The sequence below is a fragment of the Salvelinus alpinus genome, chromosome 11, assembly GCF_045679555.1.
Source record: "Salvelinus alpinus chromosome 11, SLU_Salpinus.1, whole genome shotgun sequence".
NCBI classification, from domain to species: domain Eukaryota; kingdom Metazoa; phylum Chordata; class Actinopteri; order Salmoniformes; family Salmonidae; genus Salvelinus; species Salvelinus alpinus.
In genome coordinates, this window is record NC_092096.1 from 34,463,423 (window position 1) to 34,483,375 (window position 19,953).

The 19,953-nt window shown below is 42.6% G+C and overlaps 1 protein-coding gene across 1 annotated transcript; it reads right to left on the minus strand.

The window, feature by feature from the left end:
• Nucleotides 1-53: 53 nt before the first annotated feature.
• On the minus strand, nt 54-19,369 carry LOC139534033 (store-operated calcium entry regulator STIMATE-like). The gene is made up of 8 exons (XM_071332677.1): nt 18,869-19,369; nt 17,398-17,446; nt 17,093-17,188; nt 16,630-16,751; nt 15,469-15,581; nt 14,625-14,708; nt 14,114-14,245; nt 54-1,707 (listed from the first exon to the last, which is right to left on the minus strand). Exons 1-8 carry the CDS (start codon nt 19,056-19,058, stop codon nt 1,594-1,596), a joined length of 900 nt encoding a protein of 299 aa, XP_071188778.1. The 5' UTR covers nt 19,059-19,369; the 3' UTR covers nt 54-1,593.
• Between the last annotated feature and the right edge of the window lie 584 nt (nt 19,370-19,953).

The window sequence follows — 19,953 nt, forward strand, 5'->3', positions numbered from 1 at the left end:
AGCCCAGGGGCCACCGGGTTGACCCGAGCCACCAAAGGTATTCAACACTCGTGTTTTTTTTTTAATTATACAATTTTACTTGAATTGAAATTATAATACAAACAATAGTGACAACAGTTAAGACAAAAGACAAAGACCTTTTTCTTGTTGTATCATAAATGAATCATGAATATATTATAGCAACATGGCACTTTCAAGTGGATATCCATTAAACATTCAGTCACAATTCAAAATTCTGTTTCCACAAAACACATACATGATGGATTGGAGTAACGCTAAATACAATATATATTATAGACAGAGCATTTTTTTACAGTGAATAATTAGCATAAGTGTAGTGGTGCAGGTCCTCACCGTAGCTGTTCTACACATTTGAGGTCACGTGAAATGACAGTCTCACAACCAGAATCTTTCACATCACTAAGACATTAAATGGTTCCAGGAACATAATTCAATTAATGCAAAAATGGCAGTAGTGTATTTTCATGTTAGAGTTAACAGCTCAATGATTGAGGAATGTGATCTATAAGAATGAACATACAATGGTCAACTGAACACTGTTTTGGTATCTCAGGTAATCTCTGAATTGACCGTGATCATTTCTGTGATACCACTTGGAAATTACATGTCATTACATGTCATTACCACAGGTTTAACCCCAAGTAATATGAATACAGTAAAATACACAACAACAAAAATAAGAAAATACATTAGAATGTTCAAAATCACTCCATAGCACTAAGCTTTTTAGTTCATAGTAGAAACATTGCAAATATTTGTATAAGTCCAAATCAATCCCAAATGGACATCCATGAGGTATATAAAATGATGTGGTCCATTTTCCACATAGAATACCATTTTCCGCCTTGTGGAGATAGTGTGAAGAACTGTTCCAGACCAGACTACTACAGTCCAACTCAGAGATAAAACATTTCCAACTTTAAGGTCCAACTCCTCCAGCTGAGTTACAATAGTCTGACAACTGATCTGAGTGGACGTGATAGGTGAAATCAATGATTGAAACTATCCAGCCCTTCCACCTGTTAGTGGCGAAGGAGGAAAAGAGACAAGGACACTAGTAGTAGATTCTACTAAATACTACAGGTCCAAAACAGACTTTAAACATATTTAATTACAGACCATTAGTCGCTGTATGTCAAGGTTTGGACTAAGCAGTAATCTGTATGATGAAGGAAAACAGAGCAGATTGTACTGTCAAAGAGCTCTTTGGAGATCAACAAACACCCTTTTCACAAAATCCCCCAGAGAGAGAGAGGACAGATTTACTCTTTCATCATCACTGTCGTGTTCCCTCAAGCTCACACTGTGCTCTCTAATTATCTCCATTACGAGACACTGTATAGCCCCACCAAGCTTGTTGTTTCGGTAAACAGGGACTGCAAGGGTGAAGGACTTTTTTTCTCTTCATCCTCATAACAGCCAAGTCATCAAAGACATCATTGGGATGTGTACAATGAAAAAAAGCTCATCTGTGTGATCTGGAAGGAGCGTACATTCACACATCCGTGCTCGTGTTTGTGCGTGGCGCGGGTCAGCGTGTGTGTCAGGGTCTTGAAGAGAAGGATACCAGAGCTACACCTCCACCCAGCTAGGTATTATGCCCACCACTGGAAGGCTAGAGTGGGACCCTCCTCGTACCATTGTTGAACAATCCTCCTCAGTGTCTGTCTCGACTGTCAACAGGACCTGGATGAGGGAGAAACACGTCAGAGAACAGATACACAAACATAGAGACACTGTCACATAAACACGTGAGCAGCTGTCGGCCAAGATGAGGTGATGTCTCCAGGTCTGGTGTGCTGTTATTCCCACTCCAAGGCTATAAAATCCCACTTTATTCCCAGTCTGGAATATTGTCCAGACCACTGCTCCACCACATATAATCCCAACAGAGCGGAATTCCAATTTCATACAGTTCATGGAAAGGCCTTTATGCCATAATAAATCCACAAACAGAAAGTATTCAGACCCCTTGACTTTTTCCACATTTTGTTACATTACAGCCATATTTTAAAATTGATTCAATAATTTTTTTACAAATCAATCTACACACAATACCCCCTAATGACAAAGCGAAAACAGGTTTAGACATTTTTTCACATGTATTACAAATAAAAAACAGAAATATCTTATTTACATAATTATTCATAAGTGTTGCTATGAGACTCTAAAATGATCTCAAGTGCATCCTGTTTCCATTTATCATCCTTGAGATGTTTCTACAACTTGATTGGAGTCAACTTGTGGTAAATTCAATTGATTGGACATGATTTGGAAAGGCACACACTTGTCTATGTAAAGGTCCCACAGTTGACAGTGCCTGTCAGAGCAAAAACCAAGCCATGAGGTCAATAGAATTGTCCGTAGAGTGCCGAGACAGGATTCTGTCGAGGCACAGATCTGGGGAAGGATACAAAAAATGTCTGCAGCATTGAAGGCCAAACTGAGCAAATCGGGGAGAAGGGCCTTGGTCAGGGAAGTCACCAAGAATGAGATGGTACCTCTGACAGAGTTCCATAGTTCCTCTGTGGAACATCTCTGCAGCACTACACCAATCAGGCCTTTATGGTACTGGCCAGATGGAAACTACAGCCCACTTGGAATTTCCAAAAGGCACCTAAAGGACACTCAGACCATGAGAAACAAGATTCTCTGGTCGGTTGACCTTTGGTCTGAATGTCAAGCATCACGTCTGGAGGAAACCTGGCACCATCTCTATGGTGAAGCATGGTGGTGGCAGCATCTTGCTGTGGGGATGTGTTTCAGTGGCAGGGACTGGGAGACTAGTCAGGATCGAGGGAAAGATGAACGGAGCAAAGTACAGAGAGATCCTTGGTGAAAACCTACTCCAGAGCACTCAGGACCTCAGACTGAGGCAACGGTCACCTTCTAACAGGACAATGACCCTAAGCACACAGCCAAGACATCACAGGAGTGGCTTCGGGACAAGTCTCTGAATGTCCTTGAGTGGCCCAGCCAGAGACCGGACTTGAACCCGATTGAACATCTCTGGAGAGACCTGATAATAGCTGTGCAGCGACCCTCCCCATTCAACCCGACATAGTTGAGAGGGTCTGCAGAGAAAAATGGGAGAAACTCCCCAAATACAGGTGGGCCAAGCTTGTAGCGTCATACCCAAGAAGACTCGAGGCTGTAATCACTGCCAAAAGGTGCTTCAACAAAGTAATGAGTAAAGGTTCTGAATACTTATGTCATTATGGGGTATGGTGTGTAGATTAGGGTTGCACATTTTGGGAAATATTCAGAAGTGGAAACTTTCCATGGGAATTAATGGGAATATATGCAAATTAATATTAATACCATTTAAATGTAGTTGTTTTTTGCATTGGATATACAGTGGCAAGAAAAAGTATGTGAACCCTTTGAAAATACCTGGATTTCTGCATAAATTGGTCATCAAATTGAATCTGATCTTCATCTAGGTCACAACAATAGACAAAACACAGTCAGCTTAAACTAAACACACAAACAATTATACGTTTTCATGTCTTTATTGAACATACCTTGTAAACATTCACAGTGCAGGGTGGGAAAAGTATATGAACCCTTGGATTTAATAACTGGTTGACCCTCCTTTTGCAGCAATAACCTCAACCAAACATTTTCTGTAGTTGCGGATCAGACCTGCACAACGGTCAGGAGGAATTTTGTACCACTCCTCTTTACAAAACTGTTTCAGTTCAGCAATATTCTTGGGATGTCTGGTGTGAATTGCTCACGACGTCATACCACAGCATCTCAAATCGGGTTGAGGTCAGGACTGACCGCGCCACTCCAGAAGGCGTATTTTCTTCTGTTGAAGCCATTCTGTTGTTGATTTACTTCTGTGTTTTGGTTCGTTGTTCCGTTGCATCACCCAACTTCTGTTGAGCTTCAATTGGCAGACAGCCTAACATTCTCCTGCAAAATGTCTTGATGAACTTGGGAATTCATTTTTCCATTGATGATAGCAAGCAGTCCAGGCCCTGAGGCAGCAAAGCAGCCCCAAACCATGATGCTCCCTCTACCATAGTTTACAGTTGGGATGAGGTTTTGATGTTGGGTGTGCTGTGCCTTTTTTTCTCCACACAGTGTTGTGTTCCTTCCAAACAACTCAACTGTAGTTTAATCTGTCCACAGAATATTTTGCCAGTAGCACTATGGAACATCCAGGTGCACCTTTGCAAACTTCAGACATAAAGCAATGGTTTTTTTGGACAGCAGTGGCTTCTTCCATGGTGTCCTCCCATGAACACCATTCTTGTTCAGCGTTTTACGTATCGTAGACTCGTCAACAGAGATGTTAGCATGTTCCAGAGATTTCTGTAAGTCTTTAGCGAACACTCTAGGATTCTTCTTAACCTCATTGAGCATTCTGAACTGTGCTTTTAGTCATCGTTGCAGTACGGCCACTTCTAGGGATGGTAGCAACAGTGCTGAACTTTCTCCATTTACAGACAATTTGTCTTACCGTGGACTGATGAACATCAAGGCTTTTAGAGATACTTTTGCAACCCTTTCCAGCTTTATGCAAGTCAACAATTCTTAATCTTAGGTCTTCTGAGATCTCTTTTGTTGGAGGCATGGTTCACATCAGGCGATGCTTCTTGTGAATAGCAAACTCACATTTTGTGAGTGTTTATTACAGGACTGTGAATGTTTTGAATGTTTAAATGATGTATTCAATATAGACAAGAAAAATACAATGATGTGTGTTATTAATTTAAGCACACTATGTTTGTCTATTGTTGCAATTTAAGATGAAGATCAGATCCAATTTGATGACCAATTTATGCGGAAATCCAGGTAATTCCACAGGGTTCACATACTGTTTCTTGCCACTGTATTTACCATATCATTTGGAGACAGAAACAAACCTTTTACCTTAACATACGTAGACATAATCGCAAATGATTAAATCCTTCCAATAGAAATAAAAAAAACAATTTAGTTATGAATTGAATTTTGATTAAATGAGTTGACTCTTCACATGGGATGATTTCACTGAACAACAAAAAGGGAATATTGAATGATCCCCAATGATCCATCGCATCTCCCAAAAATGTTTTCAACATACATCTGTAAAATGGTAGTCTAGAAACTAAAGCTTTGGTTGTCTTCCTCTCAGGCTGCCATGTCTTCTCCCTGGACCTCCTCAATGTCCACCTATTGAACATCAGACTCTGAGGCCTCATCGTCACTGTCACTCTCCAACCTTGTTGAGGATGGCTCGTTGTCAGGCTCAAAAAGCCTCAAATTTTCCCGGATGGCCACCAATTTTTCAACCCTTGTATTGGTCAGTCTGTTGCGTGCTTTGGTGTGTGTGTTCCCAAACAAGGACCAGTTGCGCTCTGAGGCGGCTGATGTTGGTGGGATTTGGAGAATGTCATATTTATTTATTTTTAATTTAACTAGGCAAGTGAGTTAAGAACAAATTCTTATTTACAATGACGGCCTAGGAACAGTGGGTTAACTGCCTTGTTCAGGGGCAGAACGACAGATTTTTACCTTGTCAGCTCAGGGATTCGACCTAGCAAACTTTTGGTTACTGGCCCAACGCTCTAACCTCTAGGTTACCTGCCGCCCGATGATGAAGGCAACAGGGGAAAGAGCCTCAGATCCACAAAGTCCCTTCCACCAGGTGGCTGATGAGATATTTTGGCATGACTGCCATATTGCATCTCCATCCCAAAGCCCTTGCTTGGAAGTGTACTTCGCCAGACTGCCAAGAACCTTGCCCTCATCCAGGCCAAGGTGGCGAGACACGGTAGTGATGACAACACAGGCCTTGTTGATCTCTGCACCAGACAGGATGCTTTTGCCAGCATACTTGGGGTTCAACATGAACGCTGCGGCGTGTATGGGCTTCAGGCAGAAGTCTTCACGCTTTTTGATGCATTTCAGAACTGCAGTTTCCTCTGCTTGGAGCAACAGTGAAGTGGGCAGGGCAGTACGGATTTCTTCTCTTAAACCTGTAACCAGAGTCTGAACATCAGACAGGATGGCATTGTCTCCCTCAATCCGTGCAATGGCTACTGTTATAGGTTTCAGGAGTTTCAGGCTGCTTACCACATTCTCCCATAATACATCATCCAGGATGATCCTCTTGATGGGGCGCTGTCCATATCAGCAGACTGTGATATGGACATTTCTTGGAGAGACTCCGTCCCCTCCATGAGACTGTCAAACATGATGACAACACCACCCCAACAGGTGTTGATGGGCAGCTTCAATGTGGTGCTCTTATTCTTCTCACTTTGCTTGGTGAGGTAGATTGCTGCTATAAAACTCGATGACCCATCAAATACCTAACCATTTCCTTGGCTCTCTTGTAGGGTGTATCCATTGTTTTCAGTTCCATGATGTCCTTGAGGAGCAGATTCAATGCATGAGCAGCACAGCCAATGGGTGTGTGATGTAAGGGTAAGACTCCTCCACTTTAGACAAAGCAGCCTTCATGTTCGCAGCATTGTCTGTCACCAGTACAAATACCTTCTGTGGTCCAAGGTCATTGATGACTGCCTTCAGCTCACCTGCAATGTAGAGACCGGTGTATGTGTTGTTTCTTGTGTCTGTGCTCTTGTAGAATACTGGTTGAGGGGTGGAGATGATGTGGTTAATAATTCCTTGCCCACGAATATTCGACCACGCATCAGAGATGATTGCAATACAGTCTGCTTTCTCTATGATTTGCTTGACATTCACTTGAACTCTGTTGAAACTCTGCATCCAGCAAATGAGTAGATAAAGCATGTCTAGTTGGAGGGGTGTATGCTGCGTGAAGAACATTCAGAAATCTCTTCCAATACACATTGCCTGTGAGCATCAGAGGTGAACCAGTTGCATACACAGCTCGAGCAAAAGACATTCATCAGCATTTCTCTGACTATGTTCCTCCATTGAGACAAAAAAACTTCTGATTCCAGGAGGGCCATGAGCTGTTGCTATCGATAAGGTGTCTGATTAATCATTTTCACCTCGAATAGAAGTAGAGGGATTTTTGTCAGAGGTTACTTGTTGTGAGCGCTGAGGGAACTTTATGCACTTGGCCAGATGATTCTGCATCTTTGTTGCATTCTTCACAAATGATTTGGCACAGTATTTGCAAATGTACACAGCTTTTCCTTCTATATTAGCTGCAGTGAAATGTCTCCATACATCAGATAGTGCCCGTGGCATTTTCCTGTAAAAGAAATGTGTAGAAAATAAAAATACAATTCCATGTACAGATAAATAGTTAAGCAGTTAGATTAAACAACCCCTTTGTAAGATAAATGTTTTAAAATGAAACATGTATGGAAACAGGTGAATTAACACTCCTCAGTTAGCAGGCTCAAGCAAGCTAAAACCCACATGGTAGCAAAAACTAACTAGCAGAAATTTTTAACAAGTTACAAATGATTTAAACACACTTTGCTGTAGGCTACTATTTACTAGTTAACAAAAAAAGAATGTATGTCATATAAAATATATTCACCCCACCCTGTATTGTAATCAAAACTTACCAGAAAGCATGTAGTCCTTGGCTCAGACAGTGTAGTAGTGTAGGCTCAATAGCATCTCATTAGTGTGCAAGATCTTGAGAATCAGCTGTACATGTGATGGAAGAATGCACTGTGCATGCAGAGGGTTGCAATTCCATTGAATTGGGGATAGTTTAACCAAAATATGCCACAAGACCTAGAATTGCCTTGTGTATCCCACAAAAAAGGTTCACTATTATATTTTGATGAATTTAAGCTACAGTGAGGGAAAAAAGTATTTGATCCCCTGCTGATTTTGTACGTTTGCCCACTGACAAAGAAATGATCAGTCTATAATTTTAATGGTAGGTTTATTTGAACAGTGAGAGACAGAATAACAACAAAAAAATCCAGAAAAACGCATGTCAAAAACGTTATAAATTGATTTGCATTTTAATGAGGGAAATAAGTATTTGACCCCCTCTCAATCAGAAAGATTTCTGGCTCCCAGGTGTCTTTCATACAGGTAACGAGCTGAGATTAGGAGCACACTCTTAAAGGGAGTGCTCCTAATCTCAGTTTCTTACCTGTATAAAAGACACCTGTCCACAGAAGCAATCAATCAATCAGATTCCAAACTCTCCACCATGGCCAAGACCAAAGAGCTCTCCAAGGATGTCAGGGACAAGATTGTAGATCAACACAAGGCTGGAATGGGCTACAAGACCATTGCCAAGCAGCTTGGTGAGAAGGTGACAACAGTTGGTGCAATTATTCGCAAATGGAAGAAACACAAAAGAACTGTCAAACTCCCTTGGCCTAGGGCTCCATGCAAGATCTCACCTCGTGGAGTTGCAATGATCATGAGAATGGTGAGGAATCAGCCCAGAACTACACAGGAGGATCTTGTCAATGATCTCAAGGCAGCTGGGACCATAGTCACCAAGAAAACAATTGGTAACACACTACGCCGTGAAGGACTGAAATCCTGCAGCGCCCGCAAGGTCCCCCTGCTCAAGAAAGCACATATACATGCCCGTCTGAAGTTTGCCGATGAACATCTGAATGATTCAGAGGACAACTGGGTGAACATGTTGTGGTCAGATGAGACCAAAATGGAGTTCTTTGGCATCAACTCAACTTGCCGTGTTTGGAGGAGGAGGAATGCTGCCTATGACCCCAAGAAACCATCCCCACCGTCAAACATGGCGGTGGAAACATTATGCTTTGGGGGTGTTTTTCTGCTAAGGGGACAGGACAACTTCACCGCATCAAAGGGACGATGGACGGGGCCATGTACCGTCAAATCTTGGGTGAAAACCTCCTTCCCTCAGCCAGGGTATTGAAAATGGGTCGTGGATGGGTATTCCAGCATGACAATGACCCAAAACACACGGCCAAGGCAACAAAGGAGTGGCTCAAGAAAAAGCACATTAAGGTCCTGGAGTGGCCTAGCCAGTCTCCAGACCTTAATCCCATAGAAAATCTGTGGAGGGAGCTGAAGGTTCGAGTTGCCAAACGTCAGTCTCGAAACCTTAATGACTTGAAGAAGATCTGCAAAGAGGAGTGGGACAAAATCTCTCCTGAGATGTGTGCAAACCTGGTGGCCAACTACAAGAAACATCTGACCTCTGTGATTGCCAACAAGGGTTTTGCCACCAAGTACTAAGTCATGTTTTGCAGAGGGGTCAAATACTTATTTCCCTCATTAAAATGCAAATAAATTTATAAAATATTTGACATGCGTTTTTCTGGATTTTTTTGTTGATATTCTGTCTCTCACTGTTCAAATAAACCTACCATTAAAATTACAGACTGATAATTTCTTTGTCAGTGGGCAAACGTACAAAATCAGCAGGGGATCAAATACTTTTTTCCCTCACTGTAAATTCCCAGGCTTGGTAGTGAGTGTTGCAACCCGAGGAAAGACGATTTTTACACACCACAAAAAAAGGTCCATAAGCTAACTTTTTTGATGAATTTAAGCAAAATTCCCCAAATTCCCAGGCTTAACTTCCCATGGAAAAATTATTGAAATTTACCAGAAAGTTTCTGACCCTTTGCAACCCTAGCGTAGATTGATGAGGGGAAAAACAATGTAATCCATTTTAGAATAAGGCTATAACGTAACAAAATGTGGAAAAAGTCAAGGGGTCTGAATATTTTCCAAATGCACTGTATGCTAGATACAGAGACATCTTGGATGAGATTATGGTGCATGCATGTGTGCGAGTGTGTGTGCGCACTGCAGACATATTGGATGAGATTATAGTAATGGGAGAAGCAGAGGCAGAAAGGGGGCTTGCCCAGCCTTCCTCTCTCCCCAATATAAGGCCAATCCCAAATACATCTTCATTCAGATACACTCAAACCAAGAGGCCAGACTATTGATGCTGTGTCTGTGTTTCTCAAACATTTTGTTATGATAAAAGTGAAACAGCCCACTCTGAACACCATATGGCCACAGCTGACCATGGATGAAATCATTCCCCAACACTATTCTACAGACCGTGTCAGGAACTGAAATCAAACTCATTGCACAGACTATTGCCCAACCAAACTCCAACAGTTCTCCTTAATCAATGCCCTCCTCTCTCCCATGGACATAGTTCTCTCCCTCTTTCTTCCCCTCCTCTTTCCATGACATCAATGACTGGAAATTAATTCCAAATGTCACTTTTATTCCCGGGATGAAGGGATGATTTGTTGCTGCTTGGCAGAGTACCAGGGACGAGGAGGGAGAGAGAAACACTGCCAGTCTGTCATAATCATTGTGACTCCAGAGAGAGGGTAAGAAAGAGAGAGAGGACAGATCGAGAGTGTACAGTAACACATTGAATGCTGTGTAGGAGGTCAATTCTGTCTGATTACCCAACACAGAAGGCTTCTGTCGACAGTCTCACTACTCCAATATACACTACATGATTTCACAGCCACTCAAATGGAACACTGTACACCCACTGGAGACAGTTAACTAATATCATAATGACATCACTATTCACCACATACTAACTGTTCTCCCACCAAATACAATTCTCACAATGGATCCAATGAAACAAGGTGATCACACACTTACGGTAGACTACATCAACAGATGAGGAGCAACTCTACAACACAGAAGACACGTGACTCAACGACGTGACAACTGTCAGGCCGATCTAGCTCCATACATCCATCACTCGTGTCTTACCAAACAAGGAATGTCAATAACATCGCTGTGATAATCAGACTGGTATTTTCCAGAACAACCGGGACAGGTAGGACATTGACTCAATTTCACACGACCCGGTCCAACTCGGGTAACGGACCCACAGAGAAACAACACCACAAATTGACGGGAGAAAACGGAGACAAACACAAATGGAGAGAAGGGGGGAGAGGAGGTCGAACGGGGGGGGTTCCCTGACTCAGTCTTTCCTTGTCAGTAACTATGTGGGCCAGTTGCCCTTTAGACCGACCCAGAAAGCAGTGTGTGTGTGGGGGGGGGGGGGGGGGGGGGGCATAAAACAGGTGCAGACAGGCTAAATCACTGTGATAAAACATCTATCATAACTCTCATCCGTTTCTTTTCTTTCTCAACAAACACAGACGTCTTGAGCCAGTGTCCCATGGGGATGTGGAGTGTTACGGTGATGTTTGGTGGGAAAGTCTCTCTTACACCCATTGGCTTTAATGTTTTATCATCAAACGGCATCCCTTCATGATCCCACAGAGCAGTAGCACTCAGAGATCTGCAGTCCCCTCTTATGGTTAACTATAGGGCTGGCTCCAATTATTTGACTGGTCGATTGTTTGGTCGATAGGCTGGCAACCAAGATTTTTTAGTCGAGCAGTAGCAAATATACACTACATGACCAGAAGTATATGGACACCTGCTAGTCAAACATCTCATTCCAAAATCATGGGCATTAATATGGAGTTGGTACCTCCTTTGCTGCTATAACAGCCCCCACTCTTCTGGGAAGGCTTTCCACTAGATGTTGGAACATTGAATGGAAGCAAGTACCCGCAGCAGCCTCAAAAGCATTAGTGAGGTCGGGCACTGATGTTGGGCAATTAGGCCTGGCTCGCAGTCAGCGTTCCAATTCATCCCAAAGGTGTTCGATGTAGTTGAGGCCAGGGCTCTGTGCAGGCCAGTCAAGTTCTTCCACACGAATCTCGACAAACCATTTCTGTATGGACCTCGCTTTGTGCAAGGGGGCATTGTCATGTTGAAACAGGAAAGGGCCTTCCCCAAACTGTTGCCACAAAGTTGGAAGCACAGAATCGTCTAGAATGTTATTGTATGTCGTGTTAAGATTTCCCTTCACTGGAACTAAGTAAGGGGCCTAGCCCGACCCATGGAAAACATCCCCTGACCATTATTCCTCCTCCACCAAACTTTACAGTTGGCACTATGCTTTGGGGCAGGTAGCGTTCTCATGGCATCCGCCAAACCCAGATTATTTCGTCGGACTGCAAGATGGAGTCCAACGGCGGCGAGCTTTACACCACTCCAGCCGACAGACGCTTTGCATTGCGCATGGTGATCTTAGGCTTATGTGCGCCATGTAAACCCATTTCATGAAGCTCCCGACGAACAGTTATGTGCTGACGTTGCTTTCAGAGGCAGTTTGGAACTTGGTAGTGAGTGTTGCAACCCGAGGAAAGACAAATTTTACACACTACAGCACTCGGCGGTCCCGTTCTGTGAGTTTTTGTGGCCTACCATCTCGCGGCTGAGCTGTTGTTGCTCCTAGTTTCCACTTCACAATAACAGCACTTACAGTTGATCAGGGCAGCTCTAGCAGGGCAGAAATTTTACAAACTGACTTGTTGGAAAGGTGGAATCCTATGACAGCGCCACGTTGAAAGTCACTGAACTCTTCACTACGGGTCTATGGAGATTGCATTGCTCTGTGCTCGAACAAGTGTGGCTGACATAGCCGAATCCACTAATATATATATTTTTTTTTTTAGGCACACGAGACACCGGTCTTATTCGCGCCCATCTCAGTGAACTAATCCATTGCAGAGGCCGAGACTAATCCATTGCAGAGGCCGCGGGGTGGCACAGTCTAAGAAGAGGAGGAGTGTGGCTGCACAATGCACAAATTGGCTGCACAAATTGGCTCCCTCCCAATTTGTGTACATTCATTGTTTCATAACTTGCATTTGACTGTTAGTTTCAATCAATTCTCCATTACATACGTATATCACCAGTAGTACATTTACAGTTCATTCCTATAATTTATCATCTACAAAGTTGGTTTGGTTACGGTAATGTCTGTTAATGCATTCAAAATATGCTTATTTCAGACTTTTACCGTTCTCATTGTTGGAGTGGACACGTTGCTTGCAGAGCGCACAGCCTATGCTACACTTGTGAGAAACAAATTTTGGTTTACGTCATTACATTTTCATTGTGTTTTGTTTGTAGCGCACCTGTCAATGTTGAGTAAGGACGCGCACCTGATTACGCATAGAAGTAGGTCTACAGGCTACCTGGCCTGCGTGCAAATGTAGGCATATAAATGTGCCCATTTGGGGATCTGATAGTATTTCTGATTGGTTTAATGCACCATCACTAATGAGCTGCAGAGCTTCTCAAAGTAATGTTTTCTTCACCTCAAACAGCAGGCAAACAAAGTCTGTTTTTACATCCATTGAAAATGGCAATTCCTCAATGTATTTAAAAAATCTTTCCAGCTCTCTCCCTTTCAATAACCACTCAGCGTGAAAGGGAAAAATGTCATGCTCTGACCCAGTGGAAACATCATAAAAATAGGCCAACCCGATTACTTCTTATCCCTTACGCAAATAGCCTACAGCTGTGTCTCTTCCAAGCTCACTAGCATGGACAACTTTGAGGGCCCAAAATATTTTATACAATGTTGCAAGGAGTTTCAGGCCAGACCTAAGTTAATAGTTTATACAATGTTGCAAGTTCGCTGTAGACAGGTTATGCGTAGCCAATGTGATTTATAGGATTTTTTGATTTTTTTAAATCAGGACATTTTCTACCTGCAGGCAGCAATGTTTTTATTTGTTGGCTTTTTAGGCTATTTTTACATAGATGGCAATGGCAATAGAAGTTACTTTTTAGGTTTGTATCATTTTCATTTAGATTTGGATAGAATTTTGATTAACCACATGACAATGATTTTGAGGTACAAAGACGTTTTTATAAATGAAACTGTTCCACGAAAATGTGCATATGAAAACCATAACTTGCTCGCAGATCGGTAGAAATGGTAAGAAATTGGCATTCCACATGAGAAATGTTGCCGACTTCTCATGTAGCCTATTACCGGCAACTTCAGGCGAGTAACGGCAGAATCTGCGAAAGCTATTAGGGGCGGGAGGAGGAGGGTCGGGACAGGCTAAGGTTTTTTTCTTCTGGTTATCTTGATCTCTGGCTCCCTCTTCAGTCATTTGTGTCTTATTTCATCAAACAGTGATCTTAAAGCATCAGACAAGCTCAATGCATATATACAGTATATATGATTTTATTAAAAACACATAGGGTGTTTCTATACATGGAAAAATACACGTTTTAAAAATGGTCGAAAGAACAGATGGCTTTCGGTCTACCAAGAATTATTATTATTTTTTTTTAAGTCGGGGACATCTCTAGTTAACTGACTCACCCGTGACTCGTCGCCGGTAACCCATGGCGCCGTGGAGGCGACCTTGGTCGAGGAGTCGCAGGAGTCTACCAGGCTCTTCAGAGTCTTGTACTTCCTCATCATCAGACTGTCCACCACCCAGAACATGATGGACTACAGAGGGTCACACAGAGAACAAACTCAGTCAGTACAACAGTGCAGTGGTGGACGCAGAGTGATCACTGTAGCCTAGTAAGCCTACATACTGTAAACTTTATGCAGGTTTTCTATCCAAAAATACAAGCTTTATGCACTGTCTGGGATACTACATATACCACAGGAGGTTTGTGGTACCTTAATTGGGGAGGACGGCTCATAATAAAATTACTAGAACGGGATCAGACTCATGGTTTCCATGCGTTTGATACCATTCCATTTACTCCATTACAGCCATTATTATGAGCCGTCCTCCCCTCAGCAGCCTCCTGTGAGATATACACAACATTATGCAGAGTGTTAGTGCACGCTGGTTGAGACTGAATGTGAGACTCACGTTGACAATGAAGGGCACGATGAGCATGACCAACACAAGCTCCACCTGAGGGTTAGGTATGTAGTCCAGCAACACAGACTGCAGCTGAAACAGCAGCGTGCAGAGAAACACAGCGTCACAACACACACATACACACTTTCAATTTGGGCAAAATAACAGGCGCATTACACAAGCGACTGTCATCCAATGCCATTTAGATCGTCAATGTTTTGCACTATAATAGAAGGAGCATCTCTTTGGCTCTCTACTGTGTAACATGAGTGAGATTGGAGCTAATGTGATGATTATGTGGTATTCACCATGTCAGAGAGAGAGAGACAGAAAAATGCTCTAAGTATTCGATTTGTCTGGGATGAGCTATGTTAATGACAGTTCGGGCTGCCGCTGCCCCCCCCACCTTTTTCCCCTGAGAAAAAATCCCCAGTGTCGAAAAAAATATATATATCTGTGTACAGAGCAACAATGGAGCAGTGAACAGAGCAACAATGACCCTAAAACACAAAGGAGGTTTGAGCAGGTGATCCACAGCCTCAAACAAATAATCAACCAAACAAGACCCTAGTCCCATATTCATTTGGCTGAAGGTCAATGTTCCCATTCTGTTCAAAGGACAACTCTTTCTCTTTGTTCTCTCCAAAACCTTTCATCTTCCCTTTGTTTTTCAGGCCTGACTTTTTGTTGACTTTAAATTGTCACCAGAGATTTCAAACACAGAACAGAGAAGAAAGAACATGGCTGACACTTCTGCTCTCTCCCTCGAGTGGGTAGTCTCTCAGCTCTCTCAGGATCTGGGTTAGCCCATGTCCCTGGAGCAGGTGGTTGTGGGTACTGTGGGCCTACTCACGTTGGTCCATCCAGGAATGAGCAGCACCAAGCTGACTACACTCTTCTCCAGGACCATGATGAGAAGGTAGACACCACACTGACCGAGCCATGCTGCAGCCTGGGGAGGGTCACCTGGTGAGAAGGAACAGACCATTACTTAATGACCACACTGCAACTATACACACTGACCAACGGACTCAGATCGCCACCTAGGGAAGATCAGCCATAGAGAGGACGACACCAGACTGCCACAACCACACATTCATACACACAGACACACAAAAACCCACAAACTCAGTGTGCTGGTCTAAACACGTCCCACGTGTACTATTTGCGTCTCTCTTTCATCTCAGTGTACACAGACAGGGACATGTCTCTGTCATTAACAAACACTGTATGCCTGGGAACATAGCAGAGACAGACAGATAGACAAATGAGATTGAGATAAACAAGAGAGAAAGAGAAGTGAGACAGCAGAGAGAAAGGTATAAGAGAAACTGCGGGGGAAAAAGGAAAAAGACAAAGCCTGACATGATTGCATGTTGTTGTTGTTCAGCTCTTTAAGAGGACAGAGTGGGTTTACACAAACAGCTAAATGTCTTACTATTTGTTTAGTTTTCAGTACTAATAGTTATGACAGAGAGAGAGTATTTCTAGCAGGCTTTTGGGGAAAAGGTCAGCACACAGAGAGCGTGATACAGATCGGATGGAAACTAAAGCCCACTAAAATATTTGGCCAGTGGTCAAGGCACAGCTGCATTTACAATCCGGTGGATCATAATAGTCAATGGAAAAACCAGCATGAAACAGAACCATGTGCAGATACAGTAGAAAAATGACCTTGTGGAATACAGTAGATTAACAGACTAACATTTAAAATCTTATTTTGGTTCTGTATTCCGATTCAAATTTATGGACGGAACGAGTGCAGCAATTGGCTAGAACTTAATCCCACACTATTGTCACCGTCGCCCATCGGAGGATGTTTTTCATGCAATATTCTCATGAACCTACAGCGGCCTCCAGTGGTGAAAGGAAGAAGTGTCAACCTTCATGAAATAATCAGAAAATTAACTGGCACAGCCCTCTCCAATGACACAGTCACAGAACAGTAGTAGTCTATGCTTTGGCCAACCTCCATACATTTGACACGACCTAAACAGATGTCTAGGAGACTCACCGTATTCTCCAAAGGTGAGCAGTGTGAACTGCTTGTACTCCACGATCCTGGAGACAACCTTGACCCCCGCCCAGATGACCAGCATGCCTAGTGTGGCATCGAGCAAGAAGTTCATCAGATACCTGTGGAAACCCACCAGGAAGCCAGTCAATTATTTGACATGGGGCAGCAGGTAGCCTAGCGGATAGAGCATTGGGAAAGTAACCAAAAGGTCAGTGGTTGGAATACCCGAGCCGACAAGGTGAAAAACCTGTCAATGTGTCCTTGAGCAAGGCACTTAACACCTAATTTGCTCCAGGGGCACCATACTACTATGGTTGACCGTGTAAAACAACACATTTCACTGCACCCATCTGCTGTATGTGACAACAGAACATCTTATTTATTTATCAGAATGATTGGTTGAGACTTTAGATTGGCAGGTGGTTTCTGCCAACCTGTCCAATCACAGCTATGGACTCACAGGGAACAAGGGTCCATTTCTGTGAGGTTGGAGAGGAACACATTGGCGAAGTGGATGAAGAGAGCGCCAATGGCCTGCTTGGACGTGTCGTAAAACCTGTAGAGATGGGGTGAAATTTCGGATGGTCATCACCATGGTGACTTGTAATAGCCAGATACATAAGAGTCAAGCAACAAACATGGACATCTCTAAATCTAATAGAATCTATGATCCTCAGCCATGTGATCAACCGACGGTCTCCTGTTCTTCCCTGGGGTTTGATACAGACTCTGATAAGAAATAGAAATTAAAAACACCACTCTTACCAGATCCTCCATGGTCTTCTGATCCCTACGGGCTCACGGAACCTCTTCACTGTAGATAGAGAGAGATGGAGAGACGCAGTGAGAGAGACAGCCATAGAAGAGTGAAAAATGCTATATTTGTGTGTGTGTGTACATGTCCTCTGTGGGTCCAGGAGAGATGGATAAAGAATAGCACAGTCAGAACCACATGCTCCCTCAGACCACAGACCACCCATCCCCATCAGGACACTGGTAGCTCAGGGCTACGTGTCTAACAGGAACCCACTGTTCCTCTCTCCCCATCTAACACAAGGTCTGAGTGTGTGACTGCTCACATACCAATCATCATGTTGTGTCTGCAGTTTGACTCATTATCACCCCAAAACTATCTGAAGGTTAGAATGCAAAGCCACAATTGGTGCCTGGCATAAAATGATAGCAACTGTATCCAAGAACTCTGGCGCGCAAAAGGTGGGGCCAGTGGTCTGTCAATGGGAGGAAGTCACCAAAATAGCCAAGAGGAAGAGGACTCGAAACAAAGATGGACGCATCTTGGCAAGCGCAGGAGTGGCATTGAGATGGACAGTATGGCTCTGCAGTGCATACCAGTGCAGCGCTTGGCTGAGTAGACCCTTGATTTTCAGACTTGGGTACTCTGGCTGATAAAGTACTTACATGCATGCATACACACGCACTGTTGGCTAAATATTGATATTCTTACTAATAAGTAACTGTGAGGAGGTCAAAGCTAATTGATCCTCCACTCACCTTTAGAGTCTGACCCCTTTCTCTCATAAATCCCTCTGTTGTAAAGTACATGACTACAAAATGTCATCTCACTGTAGATAGAGATATAGACTGAGAGCCTATTCTCTTATATTCAAAAAGGCATGAATGTATTCTGTATGATTTTATGGCCACCCTCTCAAAACATTTGTTTCCATCATACAGCATAAACGTTCACCCCCGTCTTGAAGAGGCATTTCAATAATAAGAATAATACAAATGAAACGGGTTTATAGATTGTTTACAAGTAGTTTATAAGTCTACAATAGTCTAATAGTTATATGATACATTCGAGATCGTTTACATTTGTGTTGATGTGCCACTGATGATGGTTACCAGCGGCGTTTAATATTTTATACCTGGCACATAAAAGGATATGGGAAACATTCTTATAATATACTATTTAAATGGAATTATAATATAATAATATATGTATTATCAGCCTTATAAAGTGCAACAGCAGCCTATCGGATAGAAACGTCAAATAGCATAAACAAACAAACTGCCACGTGCTCATAGATGGAGAGTGTAGCTCTGCAGTAGATACCAGTGCGGTGCTTGGCTGAGCAGACCCTTGATGTTCCCTTTAGAAGTGATTTTTAAGTATTTTATTTGAAACATGATCTGCTATATCGAAACAATAGGTTAGCCTAAACAATTATAAACAATTGAAACATTGTTACGTTCTCTAGTGAAAGATACTCACCCATCAATGTGCTGAAGGCAACTATGGCCAGCAACCCTTGAATCAAGACTCCGAATCTGTTTGTCAAAGCCCCGTTATCGCATCCCTGAGGATTCACCTTCGTAATGTCTGACATGTTCGAAATCTCAAAAGCTGCGTTATTAAATAGTCTTTTGACCAAGAAAACACCATTGTATCCGTAAATGTCCATGTCGAATACTTTAAAAACACCCGTGGCAGACAAAGGACAGGGGGCACTTCCCCTGTTGTTTGCGAGGAGAAATTCCGTATATACTCAAGAAAAACAAAACAACGTATTTGCCATGCTATCACTGCTCAATGTCTCTCTCGTGAAGTTAAAACAAAAGTATTTTGCGAAATAAAAAGTCCCCGAAAATGCGAAAACTAAAGTTCGGAACAGGGTTAATTGTTCTACTCCATATCAAATGTTTTTGAAAGCAACAACACCGCAAAATGCGGGATTCTGACGTCACCTCCTGCTGTTGAATTCCTTGGATCTCTCTGCGAGCGCAGGCGGTCTTTGTTCCTTTTGTTAATGCAGTCACGCGCCCCTGTCTCCGCAGTAGGGGGCCATCCAATGTCCCAAGCGCCATTTGAAATACTCTTTAACAGTTACCACGTTCTAATCACATGTAGGCTATAGAGTTTAGGCTATAATTTAATCTAAATGGACAACCTTTGTAATATGAATTATCTGTAATACAGCAGTCAGATGATGTGTCCTACACATGATGAGAGACAACAATAGTGGAAGCGTTGAGGTAGTCATTTAGACTGCATGTTAATTATATTGAAATATCTCTGCCGTTTTTAAACTAATGCCACCCTCCGTCATTTACTTTTCCTAAGTAAGTATATTTATCACATACATTTGTTTTTAGAATTTCGAGATCAGAAACAGAATTTGTGTCATATCCAGTTTTTAAAGGTCATGTATTTCTTTCTTCTTCTCATTCACCAGCAGTCAGCCTGCTCAGCTGATGATGGCCCATCTATATTGAAAATTATTTCACAAATATAATAATAGAGTTAGTCTAAATACAAAATTAAATTGGCAATAATCTGATGGGTGACAATATTGTCAA